The sequence below is a fragment of the Mustela putorius genome, unplaced genomic scaffold (genome assembly GCF_011764305.1).
Source record: "Mustela putorius furo isolate JIRA1106 unplaced genomic scaffold, ASM1176430v1.1 tig00000129_pilon_pilon_pilon, whole genome shotgun sequence".
In the NCBI taxonomy this organism is placed as follows: Eukaryota; Metazoa; Chordata; class Mammalia; order Carnivora; family Mustelidae; genus Mustela; species Mustela putorius.
In genome coordinates, this window is record NW_025421290.1 from 48,400,269 (window position 1) to 48,415,267 (window position 14,999).

Consider the following 14,999-nt stretch of genomic DNA (forward strand, 5'->3'; position numbering starts at 1 on the left):
TTCTTGTGTAACCTTTGAACCAGCTTTGTCATCCTACTGTTCCCTCATCATGACTTAAATCAGTCCTTGCCACAAGCATACTATATACTATATGACCGTTAAGTTTTTAGCTTTTGAAAATTACACTTTGACAGAATGAACACATGAGGAGATAAGCATCTTGGTTAGGTAGCCAGGCTGTTGCCTGAAGTAGGGTTTGACTTATCTGACTGTGAGGTCCTTTTAGCCCTGAATTCCCACACTTACGTGTGTTTTTAAACTCTCTTGGTCACTTGGATAGTTGGTTGCATTTATGGGTCATCTAATTATGTGACCTGGATAAACACTTAAAATTCCTGTCTTGTCAAGACCTCAGTGGCACCAAGTGGAAAAGGGTGATTTCCTGTGTTGTCGATGATAATATGATCATTTCCTTATCTAGCACATGTAATTGGCACACTGTGTGTTGTATTTGGCCGTCGCAGTTTCTTTGTGAGGGAGGAAGACGGGAGTTTTTACCCACACTGCGCAGGCGAGTGGGCTGAGACTCTGATAGGTGAGGTGACTGGCTGTGCAGCCAAGGGCTGGAGCTCAGACCGCCGCTCAGCTCTTCATGCTCCAAGCTCACGGGCTGCTGCACACCAGGACCAGGATGCGAGAGGATCTTGAAAAGAGCCGTGAGCCGACGTGGGGAAGGAGACCAGCGCAAACAGGGTCACTAGAAAATCCTTTGTCCCAGCTGCAGACGCCTTCATAATGGCTTACCAACACCGACGCTCCCTGAGCTTTCGGAGGCCCTGTGGTCTGCTCCCAGCTTTCTGAAAGGCTGCAGGTGTGACTGTCTCTTCTTGCCCCTCCTCGACTCTCAAGGTCGTGTGGCGCTGGGCCTACTGGCAGGGACCCAGTAGGGACCTGATGGAATATGTGAATTTGCCGCACACGCTTTTATCTCCGCGATTCTCCCTGGTTCCTGGTAGGATTTTCTTGGCAAAGTTCTATCTGGGTGACATTGGAGCAGATGCACTTGTTTGTTCAAAAGGATAATCTGCCCTTTATCTGATGGCTGCCCCAGAAAGAGCATGCAGACTTCATCCAGGTCCGCCTTTTTATGAAATTCTCTTCATCTGCAGACAGCTGGCTCATGAATCCAGCCATATTCACGGAGCGATTCCGGGCGCTGTCCCTAATGTAGAGCCCTAGATACGGGACAAGGTCCTTGCTCACGTGGCGCTGATTTGGCATACGATCTTCATGGGGTGCTTAGTATTTCTGTTGAAGTGTTTCCCATCTTTGCTTTGTTACTAACCTAAAGCCACATGAAACCATGGGATTGTGAGAAAGACTATCTTGTTTTCTGCTCTTGTGTCCTGCACCCCGGAGTCCAGACCCTGTCTGCTCTTACCTGCACTGCTGCGGCAGCTTCTGACTGGTCTCCCCACTTCCACGTTCCTTCTAAAATCAAAAATCTGTCATGTTACTCCCTAATCTCGCACTCCACAGTGGCTTCCGCGGCTACTAAAGCCCTACGGACCTCTCTGGCCTCCTCTCCAACTCCTCTGTTCCTTACTCCTCCGTTCCAGCCGCGCTGCATAGGAGGGCAACAGCCAAGCTCTTGTTTCCTCCCACCTCAGCTCATTCTTCCACCTGCAGTAATCCCTCCTTGAGGTTTGCACAACTGTCTCCTGTTGTCACTCCTGTTGTCACTCAAATCTCACCAGAACTGTCACCCCCTGAGGGGGTCTTTCCTATTACCTCGGTTAAATTCAGTAGCTCCGGCCCTTTGCCCTCTTTTCTAATCTCTTTATTCATTCGTGATCTGCCTTGCCCCCTTCCCAGCCAGCTCTGGGAGACTGAGGACCTCCGTGTACCCACTGTTCTCTCTGCAGCCCCTGGAGTAGCATAGCGTCATGGCCCTCCAGCTGTTGGTTGAGTGAGTGCAAAGCTAACCTCCAGGAACGGACACAGGTATCTAGACAGTGCTGATCTGCTGAGAGAGACTGCTGCGGACGGAATACAGGAATCAGTACCAGTGACCCCTCCTGTTGAGTAGTGGTAGACTGAAAAATATAGTTGTGTTTCCTTTGTAGTAGAATGCCTTTGAGGGGTAGTTCTTCGTTTTAAATAGAATTCTCAAAATAGAGGTGAGGGACGGCTTTATTTAAAACTTTAATTTTAAAAAAAGCAACTTTTTTTTTTAAAGCTAAATGTCACTATAGAAGTTCACTTAATTATGTAACTTGGGGGGGAGAATTAGTTCGGCGTGTAGGACTCACATTTCTTATCAACTGAAGAAGGGATTTTTGTTATTGTTTTTAAATTTTTGGAAAGTTTAATTCAACTGCAGTAAAAGCACATTCAGTGAATTCAACAAGTGTTTGACCAAAGGCCTACTGTGTGCCTAGGAATGTTAGCTTTCCCAGCTTGTCAGGAGCCTGGAAACACCTCCTGTGTTTGGGTTCAGCATCCCCACGTTTGTTTCTCTGGAGGCTCCTCAGGCAGCCCACTGTGGCCAGTCACCGCAGGAGGAGAGCAGGGCCCATCAGGAGGCCTTTATTCTTACAGTGAGACTAGAAAAAGAGGGGTGTGTCCAGATTAAGGAGGGTGAACCCTACCCCTGCCCTCGGGGCTGCCTGTCCTGGAAGCCCGGCATTCTCTGGGCTGCCCTTGCTAGAGGCCGAGGAAAGCCTGGCGGCCGCACCTTTCCCCTTCAGTCCTCCTTCAGCCAGAAACATTTATCAGCTTTATGTCCCATGTAAGGAACATTCCAAAAAAAAAAAAAAAAAGTCCCATGGCAGAAACAGGCTTTGTCTGAGCCTTGAGTCATTGGCAGTTGACCTGGGATGACCTTTTGTTTTTTAACATTCTCTGGTCACAGAAGTGCCTTCCTGGCCTATTCAGGTAGGCGTGGAGCTGTCAGGAGGCGTGGGCCCTCACTGTGGCCCTCTTCCTGGCACTTTGGTGCTATCTGATCAAACGGAGTGCCTCGCCTTCGAAGCCCACTCCATCCCGGGTCTGGCCCTGTGTCAGCCCAAGATCCTAGCCCTTCCTCCCTGCAGCAGCTGACGCACCCTTGCAGCCCTTACAGACGCGTGTCTGGCCATGACATTCAGGCACTAGACTGGACCAGCTGGGTGGAAGTACCCCAGATGGTCACTGTGGCCCAGCCTTGTCACAGAGCCACAGGCTGCCTGACCGTCTACGGGATAAGCGCTCTACTGGAGGCAACCTGAAGCTGTTGGGTCTTTGGTGTTGGGACCCAAGAGGGCACAGGGCTGGCAAACACTGGCATTAAGCTGACCTGGCTCCACGTCATTGCTCTGCGACTTGACACCAGTATGACCTTGGGCAAGTTACTTAACTTCTTTAGCCTCTATTTCCTTATTAGTAAATTGGGAGATCTCATGAAATTTTGTCTGCCATACATTTGGTTCTTGGATTTGGAGATTTTTCACCAACTCTGCTTGAACTCAGACCTAATGAATTGCCCTTAAAGGTATAACCAGCATTCCAAGAGGAGATTCTTGTGTTACTGATGGAAAACAGGCATGAAGTCCTGAGGTCTCCGTCCCCCTGGCTTCGGCCACACTGGACCTGCCACGTGGCCAGGCTAAAACACATCTGGCCGGTGCCCACGGCGGCAGACGACTAGGAGCTAAGAGCTAAGTGCTCCTCCCCACACCTTGCAGATAATGCCAGCGTCGTCGGCTCTGGCCGTGAGACCAGCCAGCACCTCTCTCAGTCAGGAGTGGTTGTTGAGCATCTGCTATTTACTAGCCCCATCCTTGAGGCTGAGAAGGACTGGTAAGAGAATGCCCTGAAGCTCCTTTCCCTCCGGAGCCGGAGCTCGTGTCTGGTTGCGCAGCAGCTGCCCCTACCCCCGTGCCCCTGTGACTGTGCCCAGGTTGTTAGTCAATAGCGACATCATATCGTTGTGTTTGCTGTGGGGGACTTGTTCTTCCTGAACCTTGGGTAGTCTCTGCTGTTTTTTTAAACTTAGGATTTTGGACAATGATTTTATACATATCTCCATACATGGGGGGTGGGGTGTCTGTACATACACACACACACACACACACACACACACACACATACCCCTCCTGTCCTGAGAATCCTGGACAGAAATACCTTGACCCCCACCCAAAAAATAAATGAGCTGTCAGCAAGCAGACAGAACACAGCACTGAGGAGGTCGGCCTGGCCGTAGAGGAGATTGTCCGGCTATCAGTCCCAGAGAGGTGGCCTTGTAAACCCGTAACGGGGATGGAGAACGTTCCGTAATTTGAGCCACTCGACAAGGAGCTCTCACAGCTCGGCAGGTGCTGCCCTGTGGGGTCCCGACTGCCATCCTGTGAGAGGGGCACAGCCGGCACCTGCCTTCCTCCAGCTGTGCACGCAGGGAGTGGGGCGTGGCCGGTGATCACAGAGTCAGGAAGTGGCAGATCTGGGATGTAAACTCAGTTATTTAATGACTCCAGATCTCTGGGGTATTCTGTTATATCATGATTCTGCCAAGAAGCTGCTGTCACTGGAGGGTCCCAGGCAGAGTCTTGTCAGGAATATTGGGCAAGGCATTCTGGATCAGCTCAGTTGATGATTGCTATATGGTTTGAGGGGTCTCAGGATTCCCCCCAAATCATTCTCACTGATCAGTTGGCCATTACCACCTCATTTCTTTGAGTCAGGCTCTGGACTCTGGATGTTCTTCAAGGTAGAGAGGACGTGGGAAGGGGGCATAGTCGTCCCAGAGCACCTTTGTGTGTGGATACCTGTGCTCCCATCACCCTCCTCCCTAACGGAAGGCGGAGGCGAAAGGTAGTCCCTGCTGCAGACCTTTACTGAATGGCTCCTCTCTGTCTGGCTCTGTGCCAGGCTCTGGGAATGCACAGCACTGCCCCACGGGCCTCAGGGATGTGTGCGGCCGGCAGGGTGGTGTGCGGTGGGTCAGTGGCAGTAGAGCGAGCTGACTGGCCTGGGGGTGTGCAGGCCCCTGGGGGCAGAGCATGCCTGAGAGGACACAGGTCACACAGGCAACAAGGAATCATCTGCGGAGTTGCCTCATGGACCAAAGGATGGTGGCCCTGGCACATTTTGGGGACGGGGACTGTCTTCCTGAATTTGGGGGTTTGTGGACAGTTTTGAAGGAAGGAAGTGTTGGAGAAGTAAGACGTTCTTTGTGAGGCTGAGGCATTTTTGCATAATCCCATGGGTACTGAAGAACTAATGCAGGGTTAGAAGGGGCAGGGGCGTCAGAATCAGATTTAAGAGGAGAAGGGAATGAGGAAGACCAGTTATAAGGCACAAGGCCCCAAAAGAAGTGCTGAGGGCATGGGGGTGGGAGGGGCTGGGCTCAAAGAAACCTTCTGGAGGCAGAATCAGAATTAGGGACTGATTGTATTTGTGTTGTGAGGGAGAGAAAGTCAAGAGTGACTCAGGTTTTTATTTGAGATCTGTCTTCCTTACTTTATAGAGAGTTGCACTCTAAATGCTGAACATCTCCTTAATGGCAAGTTGCAGAATACAGCTGAATCTTGCCAGCTCAGGCTTTACAAACTGGTAAACCTTTTTTTTTTTTTTGGCTGACATCTTTTCCTTTTTCTTCTGTTCTGAAATTATTATAGTAATTTTTGTACCTCAAGGAATTGAAGAGTCTGGTACATACTAGACAGTCAATAAATGAGTGATTAAGTCAATGAGATCATTCATCACAGTTGACCTACAAGGTCATGCTGTTCACGGTAAAGTGGTAGCACAGAACATGACTTCTGTGATTCTGAAGCGGTCTGTGCATTTGTGGCTGGGCAAATGTTTGGGAGTGGAACTCTGAAGAATTTTCAGTAAAATGCAGCCTGATATCACTCTGTGCTGTTCACTGACCGACTGGCCGTACCTGGTGGTGACCGCAGCAGACACGGAAGATGAGGCCATCGGGCAGGTCGCAGGGAGCTGGTGGCACTCCTGCAGGCCTTTGCCTCCCACGTCCCAACCTTCGAATTTCTGGTTTGGGGGAGGAGGGGCACATATATGTGATTCACCCAGGATCCCAGGCGAGTCCCAGGGTTCGACTTATTTCTCTGGGCTCCTCCAGCTCCCAGCCTGGAGCCTAGGCAGACACTGCATTAATCAGACTTGCTGGAATGATCACATGGTTTTCTAGCTGCCTCCCCTGTTAGCTGCCGCTTGTCAGCAGCTGGCGGAGCTGGCGGCTGCAGGCCCCTGTCTGCAGAAAGCCTTTTACTTCAGAATATTGGGGGGGGTGTGGAAACCCCGCCTCTTTTTCCTGCACTTTGCACCATCTGACTGACTAAATGGTTGTCCTCCGAACCAAAAAGGCTACCAGACAATCCAAGGAAATTGTCTCTGACTAGGTCATGTTTGCATTTGAAGAATTCAGGTACGTTCTGGGCTTCCTACATCAGGCTGCCGCTGGGTTTTTGTTCTCGTTAGGTTTTTGCTGTGTAATGACAGCTTAGGCTCTGGCTGGTTCTCACCCAAAAAAAGCGTTCTTTTCTGCCTTCGGTGGGGTTGATCCCGGCTGTGGGGGTGGGAGGCAGAGAGGTGGTGCGGGGGGGAGGGGTATACTGTGTGCTCAAGTGCAGCGTGGGTAATTGGTTTGCCGGTTTGGTCGGGGGCACATTGACTGAGGACCCCACCTTGTGCCTCTCTCGAGCTGCCGAGCTGCCGTGGATGGTGTAGAGTTAGGAATGCAGAGCAGCAACTGTTTATCCAGAATGAGTCTCCTGCTATCTTTTGTTTTTCTTCCTTTGTCAAACTCATGGAGTCTTCGGCTCTTTTAAAATGCTAATTGCAGCAGTGAAGGTGAAAAATTCGGCAAGTCTGCCTGCTTAGTTGAGATTTGATTTGGCCTCTGATTGTTCCCTCATTGTTAGTAGTAATCTCGTGCCTGGCCGGTTTTCGGGGAAGTGCCCTGATGGTGTTTTGTTAGCAGGGTCCTTCTCTGCTTTTGTAAGCTCTCCAGCTGCTGTAATTATCAATGCTCCAAATGAGTCTTTTGTGAATCTTACTCCTTCTCTGTCCTCCACCTCCTCTCCGTGGATTTGTCTCCGGGTATGAATGGGGGCAGGGTGCTCCAACAGAGATAGTTTCTAAGAAATGAAAATAAAGGAGGCGGAACGGGAGGTGATCTGATCATCGTGTGCAGTTTCCACCTTTCGGAACATGGACGCGAGTGTGTTTGTGTGTGTCTCCTGTGGACACCCAGCAGCCTCTCATTTCTCAAATGGAATTTTGGTCTATTTTAGAACAGAGTGTAAATAGCATATCGATGGGCAGGGGGGTGGGTGTGTGGGGACCTCAGCTCTGTCTCTATAGGCTTCTTTTTTGTTGTACCCTCTGAAGGACGTTGCTGCAATAGACATCAAAATGATAGTAGAATAAGCACCTTTCATTATTTGTAAGAGGAAATTAGAGACCTTTTAATCAAAATCAAGGGAGTGGATGAGACGATCCCCAGATCTGCATGAAGAAAAGCAGAGCTGGAAAGACTGTCCCCCACCCTTTCTGTAAACTTGGAGCTCTGGATCTAGGAAGTTATCCTTTGTTTAAGAGAGTGTCTCTGCATGACTTCTAATGCACTGGGTTGTGAAAAGGACACTCTTCCGGGCGGTAGCACGCTCTATTGACATGGGCGTGCCCTTACACAGTGCCAGCACTTACTGTTGTACTGTAGCTCCATGAGATAACTAACAAGAATTTGTTTTAAGCATGACATGTTACGGTGGATAGGTCCATGGAGAGTGAGTCAGGAGTCCCGGGTTCTAATCCCAGTTTGAAAAGTAGTTTTTCTGATCTGCTGAGAAGTACAGAGGAGTTTGGGGGATTGTAGAAAGTAATATAATTGGGAGGTTCATATCTTATTGTTAGTATTGATTCTGTTCACCTCCTTGCCTGGTTAGGGAAGAGGGTTGTGTATCCACAAGCCTGTCCCACTTTGCTGAGCTCCTAGCCCAAAGCTGGGTCTGATGAGTTGGAAGGGGGTGAGGTTGAAGGCTGCTGTACTGCTGAACTGAGAAAGTGGGGGGCCATCTGTAGAAAGTAGACCAGAAGGGGGGAGGTCTGTTACCTGTGCTTCCAGCTTTACCTCAGCTGGCCCTGAAGAACTTTGCCGGGTCTGATTGTATTCTGTGACTGCTGCACGGACCAGACAAACGGTTTTCTTCTTTAGTCACAGGCCAAGTGGTCGTGGTGGGGTGACACAAGCTCTATCGAGGAACTTACTAGCTTTTTAGCTTAGGTCAGGGTGACGCTCAAGGTCTAGCCTTCAGCAGAATCACCTGCAGAGCCCGTGAAAACCGGCATTGCTGGGCCCCCCTCCCAGAGAGGCTCAGATTCAGCAATAGGTCTGGAGTGGGCTTGAGGATCTGCATTTCTAGCAAGTTCCCAGGTAATTCTGACGCCGTAGGTCTGGTGACCAGACTTTCAGAACCATCGCCTTGGGGAGAGCAGACTGTCATTACTAAGATGGGAAGTCTGAAGCAAAGGCAGGGAGGTACAGGGAGGAAAGAAATCCAGAGCCAGAAGCCGCAGATCAAGTTCAGGCAGATGGACCAGAAGCAGGCATGCTGGTGGGAGTTGATATTCCCAACAGCCCCCTCCTCTTGGGTAGGTCTGAGAGTTGTGGAATTGGTTTATAACCTAGCTTCTGCCATGCACGGCCTGCGTGGACTTGTCAAGTTTCTTTATCATTTTTTAAGAAAGTCTATAATGCTGTTAGAATTAAACGAGATGGCATGAACTTACTTTATACATTATGTTGTTCTTTCTCTGTGAGTACAGTGGTGGAGAGGACCTGGGGCAGCTCTGTCAGCTTTCGCACACATGTCTCTCCGGGCCTCAGGGATGCACATACTCCTCCATGCACTCACCCCAACCCTGACAGCACACGGGCTACGTTCACTTTGATGGACACATGGACACACCGTTATTCTGTATTCTATTCTGTATTCTGTAGACTATGAGTTCCTTGAGAGCTTTCGAGTCTCCTGTGTTTTTAACTTTGTCTCCTTTGTGCCTAAAACTGCTTGATGCACAGTAAGGCCTTACTAAATAAGCAGTTGACACAGGTCGTTTTCATAAGGAAGGAGAAACAAGCAAGTGACCCGGCTAGCTCAAGGGCAGCCTGATGTTGGTGCCGGCTGCCCAGCAAGTGCGCTAGTTCGGAAGAGCATGTCGAAAACCTGACAGCTGACCTCCTGAGAAAACTGGGAAGTGTCCTCAGCACACCCTGGCTGCTGGAGTGCCAGAGAACTCGGTCACATTTCCTAAGGAATCTCTGCGGATGATCTCACTCTAGAACGTGCAGATGATTGTCATGATTTGCCGGGCCCAAACCACACAATTGCAGAATCCTGAGAGCGTGAGTGGTTGGGCCAGTGTTTTCCAGATGGTTAGAGCCTTTTTTTTTTTTTTTTTTTTTTTTTGCCTGCCATTGACTTCAAGACTGTATTGTTCCAACACTAGGCAAGCTGTTCTAGCTGGCTTTTGTGGTAGACACACTTCACCTGTGTTTTTACCTTTTTAAGAAAAACTTGCTACATGAGAAGCTCACTGGATTCATAGTTTAGTACACATTTACCAGTTCCAACAGACGGCAGAGACCGCCTTCTGAGCACCCCTAGAGACAGCTTTGTGGAACACTTTGTAGTTTTCTTTCCCTTCTAGACCCAGAATGGAGACTACATGACTTGCCATCCCCAGAATAAACAGTTTTAAATGTGATTTTTGGCTCCGTAATCTCCCAAGGGATAATGGAACCCAAATCAGAAACCACTGTTTCTCAGAATTCCTGATACTTGTTCTGATTTATTTCTAGAAGGAATGTGGTATTCCAGCTCCAAGATCTAAAATCCACAGTTGGAATGTGTCAGTCACCTGAAAACAGGAAGTCACTACTGCGAGTCTGTCTGCTTCATGGAAGCAAACTCCAGCCACGCTCTTTCTTTATTCAGATTCATATCTAATCTTGGGAAGTGTTTTAACTTTTCTTGCTCTTTCACTGCATTATGGAAATGAGTCAAAATGAGTGGTAGGGGCACCTGGGTGGCTCAGTGGGTTAAGCCTCTGCCTTTGGCTCAGGTCATGATCTCAGGGTCCTGGGATCGAGCCCCACATCAGGCTCTCTGCTCAGCAGAGAGCCTGCTTCCTCCTCTCTCTCTCTCTGCCTGCCTCCCTGCCTGCTTGTGATCTCTGTCTGTCAAATAAATAAATAATTAATTAAAATTTAAAAACAAAAATGAGTGGTATCAGGGAAGACCTGAAGTTCGAGCCAGGATAGCCCACCCAATGTGGAGCCCAAGCCGGCCTTCACCCCTCTCATTTCCTGGGCCCTGCAGTCCACCAAAGAGACCTGTGTTTCAGTTCAGTGACTGTCAGCACTGCGGCGAACAATTAAGCCTCATCAACGGGAGATGGGGACTGGGCTGGCCAGGGATGGGGAAGGCGTAGGGCTGGATCGGTGCGTGCCTCTCTGCCCCACACAGCGCTGGTTTCTTCGCCCATGGTGACTCTGAGCCACATAACATCAATGAAAGCAGAAGCTCAGGGAGACGGACAACCCAAACATATACCTCCCGCCCCGACATTTCCCCGCGCTCGTCCCGTCTTCCCTGCTTGGTCGGTGTTGCTGTCTGGGAGTCTCTGGGGCATCTCTAACTTAACACCGCTAACACTGTTCTCATGGCTTTTCCTAAGCCATCCCTTCCTTAGTTGTCCACAGCCCAGCCTTCCTTCTGACTGCTCAGTCATCCCTGACTCCATTTTTCTCCGTGTCTGAGCCATCACAGGGAGTTCTTCCACCTCAGAGTATGCCCTGTGTCCCACCACTTCTCAGTGTCTCCAGTGCCACCAACCTGGTCCACGCTGCCACCATCTCACACCCATGGTATCCCCGCCATGGCCTTGGAACCAACCTCCCAGCTTCCCGTCTGCCTTGTCCTCCTGCTCCCGGTTCTTCACTTGTTTTTCTTTATAAAATGTCAAATCAAGTGTCAGTCTTGCGCTCAGAACCTTCCAGTGGCTACCTGCCTGCCTGCACATGCCCCAGCTCTCAGGGTAACTTGCAGGCCTGCTTACCCTGGCCCCGTCGGCACCATATTCCGTCTCTGACAGCGCCATGTGTCCTTCACACCCTCTGTCGCGCCAGCCTGTTCTTGAGCACACCAGGCGTCCCCTCCCCCGGCCTCTGCTCTAGATGCTCCAGCGGTGTTCTTCCTTATCTCCTGGAGTCTCTGCTCGGTTATGGCCGCGACTTCTCTTTTTAAGGTGCCCCCCCAGCAGGCACTCCCTGCCCCCTTACTCAGCTTTTTCTTTTCACCAGACCACATACCACCGTCAATGTGCTGTGGATTTTAATTTTGTGTTTGTTTATTGTTTGTCTCTCTTTAGCAGAATGTAAGTGCCACAGGTAGGGTTTTAAAAAATCTATTTCTGAGGGGCGCCAGGGAGGCTCAGCCCATTAAGCGTCTGCCTTCGGCTCAGGTCATGATCCCGGGGTCCTGGGATCAAGTCCGGCATCGGGCTCCCTGCTCGGCAGGACCCTGCTTCTCCCTCTGCCTCTGTGCCCTCTCTGTCTCTTTCTCCCTCTCCCTCCCCCTCTCTTAAATAAATAAAATCTTTAATAAAAATGAAAATCTATTTCTGTTCAGTGCTATATCCCTAGTGCGTTGCTCATGGCAGGTATCTAGTAAATACTTACTAAATGAATGAAAGAAATGAAGACAGACACTCAGACAGGTTGGGTAATTTGTGTGAAGTCACCCAGCAAGGTCTAGTCAGTTTCATTCCAGTTCATCTTCCCAGACACTCTGAGCCTGCAATGCCATCGCATGAACTGACCTTCTGTCTTCCAGCTAGCACACCTTCCTGAGTCTCTCCAGTGGGCCCGGAGCCGGTTGTCGCCTGGCTCTTGGCACCCCTCCATGTCTGTGGAGAGTAGAGAACAGGAGGAGAGGACCCCTCCAGCTAGGGTGGAGTAGACCGCCCCTTGTCCTGCCTCCTCCGACCCTCCATCCCGGCTCTCTGCAGTACTTCCTAGAGGTTGATTGTACAGCAGTGTTTCTTTCACACCGTTCTGCCCTCCTGTGGTCTGAGCTCTTGGCAGTCAGGGAGCAGAGCTCCATCCTCTTTTTTCACTACCGACTTAGGAGTGAGTGGGAACACTGTCCGTAAGATTGACATTGCAGGTATTAAGATAATTCGAATTATGTACATCACATTCCCTGAGAGGAGCTTGTGATCACACTGTCTGTGGTCCCCCAGGGTCTATTAGAAAGCACAGCTGTGTGGGTCTCTAACAGGCAAGAGCAGGAGCACCTGGTTGGAGGAAGTAGTAGAGGAGGGAGAGTTCAGGGAGAGAGAAGTAGGACAGGAGAGCGGAAGGACGGACAGATTGCATTGACTTGACAGTTTTGCCTAGTGCTGGACTAGCCACAGCAAAACGTTATTTTGGGAAACACTTTAGCTGTTGAATGGCAAAGCAGACATATTTAAAAATATCAGTCTATCCTCCCTTATTAAGTAAGTATTAAAATTAGTGTTGAGTTTCCTCAGAGAGAGGCAATATCATGGTCTGGAGTCCAAAGGCTTGGGTTCAGTTTATATAACATAAACTTAAAAGCTGTGATCTTGGGCAAGTCACTTTATTTCTCTAGGCCTTAGTTACTTCATTTATAGGAAAAGGGCTATTTTGAGGATAATATATAGGAAAGAAGTATGTAAATGACAAAATTTTGCTACAATGTTTGTATTTTCTATTTTGTAATTAGTGGACGCTTGATCAGTTAATATATGACTGGCCCAGAGGTTACTTTTTAAAACAGTCCTGATTTCCGATACCCATTTTTTGTTGCTTAGCATTGTCATAATCTCTTATGTTAAACACAACGGAACAACACTTGGAGGATAGACTTAAACTGGACTCATTACCCAGAGGAATGTGTCCCAGAAGAGGATGCCAGCCTGGATCCTTGGGCTTCTTGCTGGCTGTGTAGGGTACTTGCAAAATCATCTCCCAGCTGTGTAGGTTCTGAACACTTCGCACATGTCTTTGGGAAGGAAGGGGGATGACCATTCACTGAGAAAGCACTTCCTCGGCGTTTACTAAATAGAAGCTGTAGTAGAAACTGCAAATGTGCAGACATTTACTGTCCTGAAAAGGTGCTGAACCAACACCAGCAGTACAGAGTGGGGTAGCCAAAGACAAATGCACTTGGAAAAGTAAGGTGAATTTCTTAGGGACACTGATGAGGCACATGAGGAAGAGGAGGGTATGGTTTTGCTGTATGGACCTAAGGGGGACTTTTAGGAGGACCATGTCTTAAGTGTGTCCTGGAGAAGTATGGGGTGTGGGTGGATGAAAATCAGAATGGGGAGCGGGCTACAGTGTATGCTCCCAGCCACGCTTGGACTGAAAAGCAGAGATTTTTCTCCTTCTCAGAGTAACCAAGGTCTGTTTTGTCTTTTCTTCACGATTGGTGACTTTCTGCCCTGAAGTTCACTACTTTGTGGAGGTAAACCCTTTTCACCCTCAGGGTGTGTGTGACATTCAGAGAAGCTGAGCTGGCCCTTTGGCTTTTCCACTAAACTACCATGAGCAAGTTACTCAGACCCTTTGTGCTCTGGTTTGCCTGTCTGTAAAATGGGGGTATTGCCTACCTACCAGAGCTATGCTGTTGATTAAAGGACATTACTTACATGCAGCCTCTAGCAAGGTGCCTTAGCAGATACTCAGTAAATTAATTCCTTTAATCTCCCTTAAGTTACAGAGCATTTAGTTAGACCCTCATCCTGGGCTAGAAATTGTACAGGAGCCAGGAGAGAGGACTGCCACACCATGAATGGAGCACCTCCCAGAGAGGGCAGACTCATAGTGTCAGAAATCAGGCCTTGGAAGATAACCCTGTTGGTTGAAATGTTTATGCCACAGCGAACCAACCATGATGTGACTGATCGGCTGCATGCCTGGACCCAGGCTTGGTCCGCTCACAGGTTCATTGGTCTGAGAGATTCATTAAATTCCTTGCAGTTGACAGACTGAGAGTCTGGTGCTTTCTGTCTAATTAGGCTAGCAGAGCTAGAGCCCACCCCGAGTGTGGACATTCCTTCAGTGCCCACATGCTCCGGCCATAGCTGAGAACTCATTGTTTTGTACCCCTCGGGGTTGTATCTCTTTATTTCCGGAGCCTGCCGTCAGAAATAAATGCTGTTGAGGGAACGTGGGCTGCTTTGGACAGGTGCGACGTGTGAGGTCTCTTCCATGAATTACAGACAACAGAGTGGCGAGCACCTTTCCAACAAGAAGGAGTTGTTGCCCACCTGACAGGACACGTTGGAAAGGGGCTTCTGTTCTGTTGGGCGTCAGGAGAAACTACCGAAGATCCTCACGTCGAGGATTTTGTGTGCTGGTTCTCGACTGAGAGGGCCCATCAAGGTCTAAACACAGGGGTCCAGGCTGCACCTCAGCCCTACTGAGTCCAGATTTCCAGACGTAGAACCGAGACACATGCCTTGTGTCAGCTCTGCCCGTAATTCTGAGGCACCCTCACTCCCAGCTAGAGTTTGCAGGAGGAATTGAGCTCCGGAGTCTGGAAACCCTCAGCTCTAGGGATACTGTGTTATACTGGGTAAGTCACTTGTCTTGCCTGGGATTTAGTTTGTTCCCTCAGGAAAGAGAAATCATATTTCGTTTACAGAGATGGGGTTCAGAGGGAATAGGACGATGGCCATATGGGAGCTTTGGAAAGTTGAGAGCCCCGGACCCGGAGATGTACGAACTCAGAACCTAGGTGTGCACTGAGTTAAAACTCAGGAACCCAGGTGTGGCCGGTGTGTGTGGCCGGTACAGACTACAGCATCTGGTCCGCACTGAACTGCCGCTGGTTCTTGGTCTCTCTTGGGTTCGGTAACTGCACGACTCGTCGTTTGGCTGTGAGGAGTTCATCTTGTGCTTTTTTACAAGCGAGAGGAATGTTTTCACTCCATCAGCGGGTTCAGAGACTGCGGAATGC

The 14,999-nt window shown here is 49.4% G+C and overlaps 1 protein-coding gene across 2 annotated transcripts in view; it reads left to right on the forward strand.

Annotated features, from left to right (window-relative positions):
• The window catches only part of EVL (Enah/Vasp-like), a 139,634-nt gene that overhangs the window by 29,934 nt on the left and 94,701 nt on the right, over positions 1 to 14,999 (forward strand). The window contains exon 1 of one of the 2 annotated variants that reach the window (XM_045073629.1): positions 6,185 to 6,370. The exons of the other annotated variant lie outside the window; for it this stretch is intronic. Coding sequence (XP_044929564.1) covers positions 6,348 to 6,370 — 23 coding nt within the window. The 5' untranslated portion in view covers positions 6,185 to 6,347. Of the gene's footprint in view, positions 1 to 6,184; positions 6,371 to 14,999 lie in introns of those variants that run through there. 2 annotated transcript variants of the gene reach the window in all.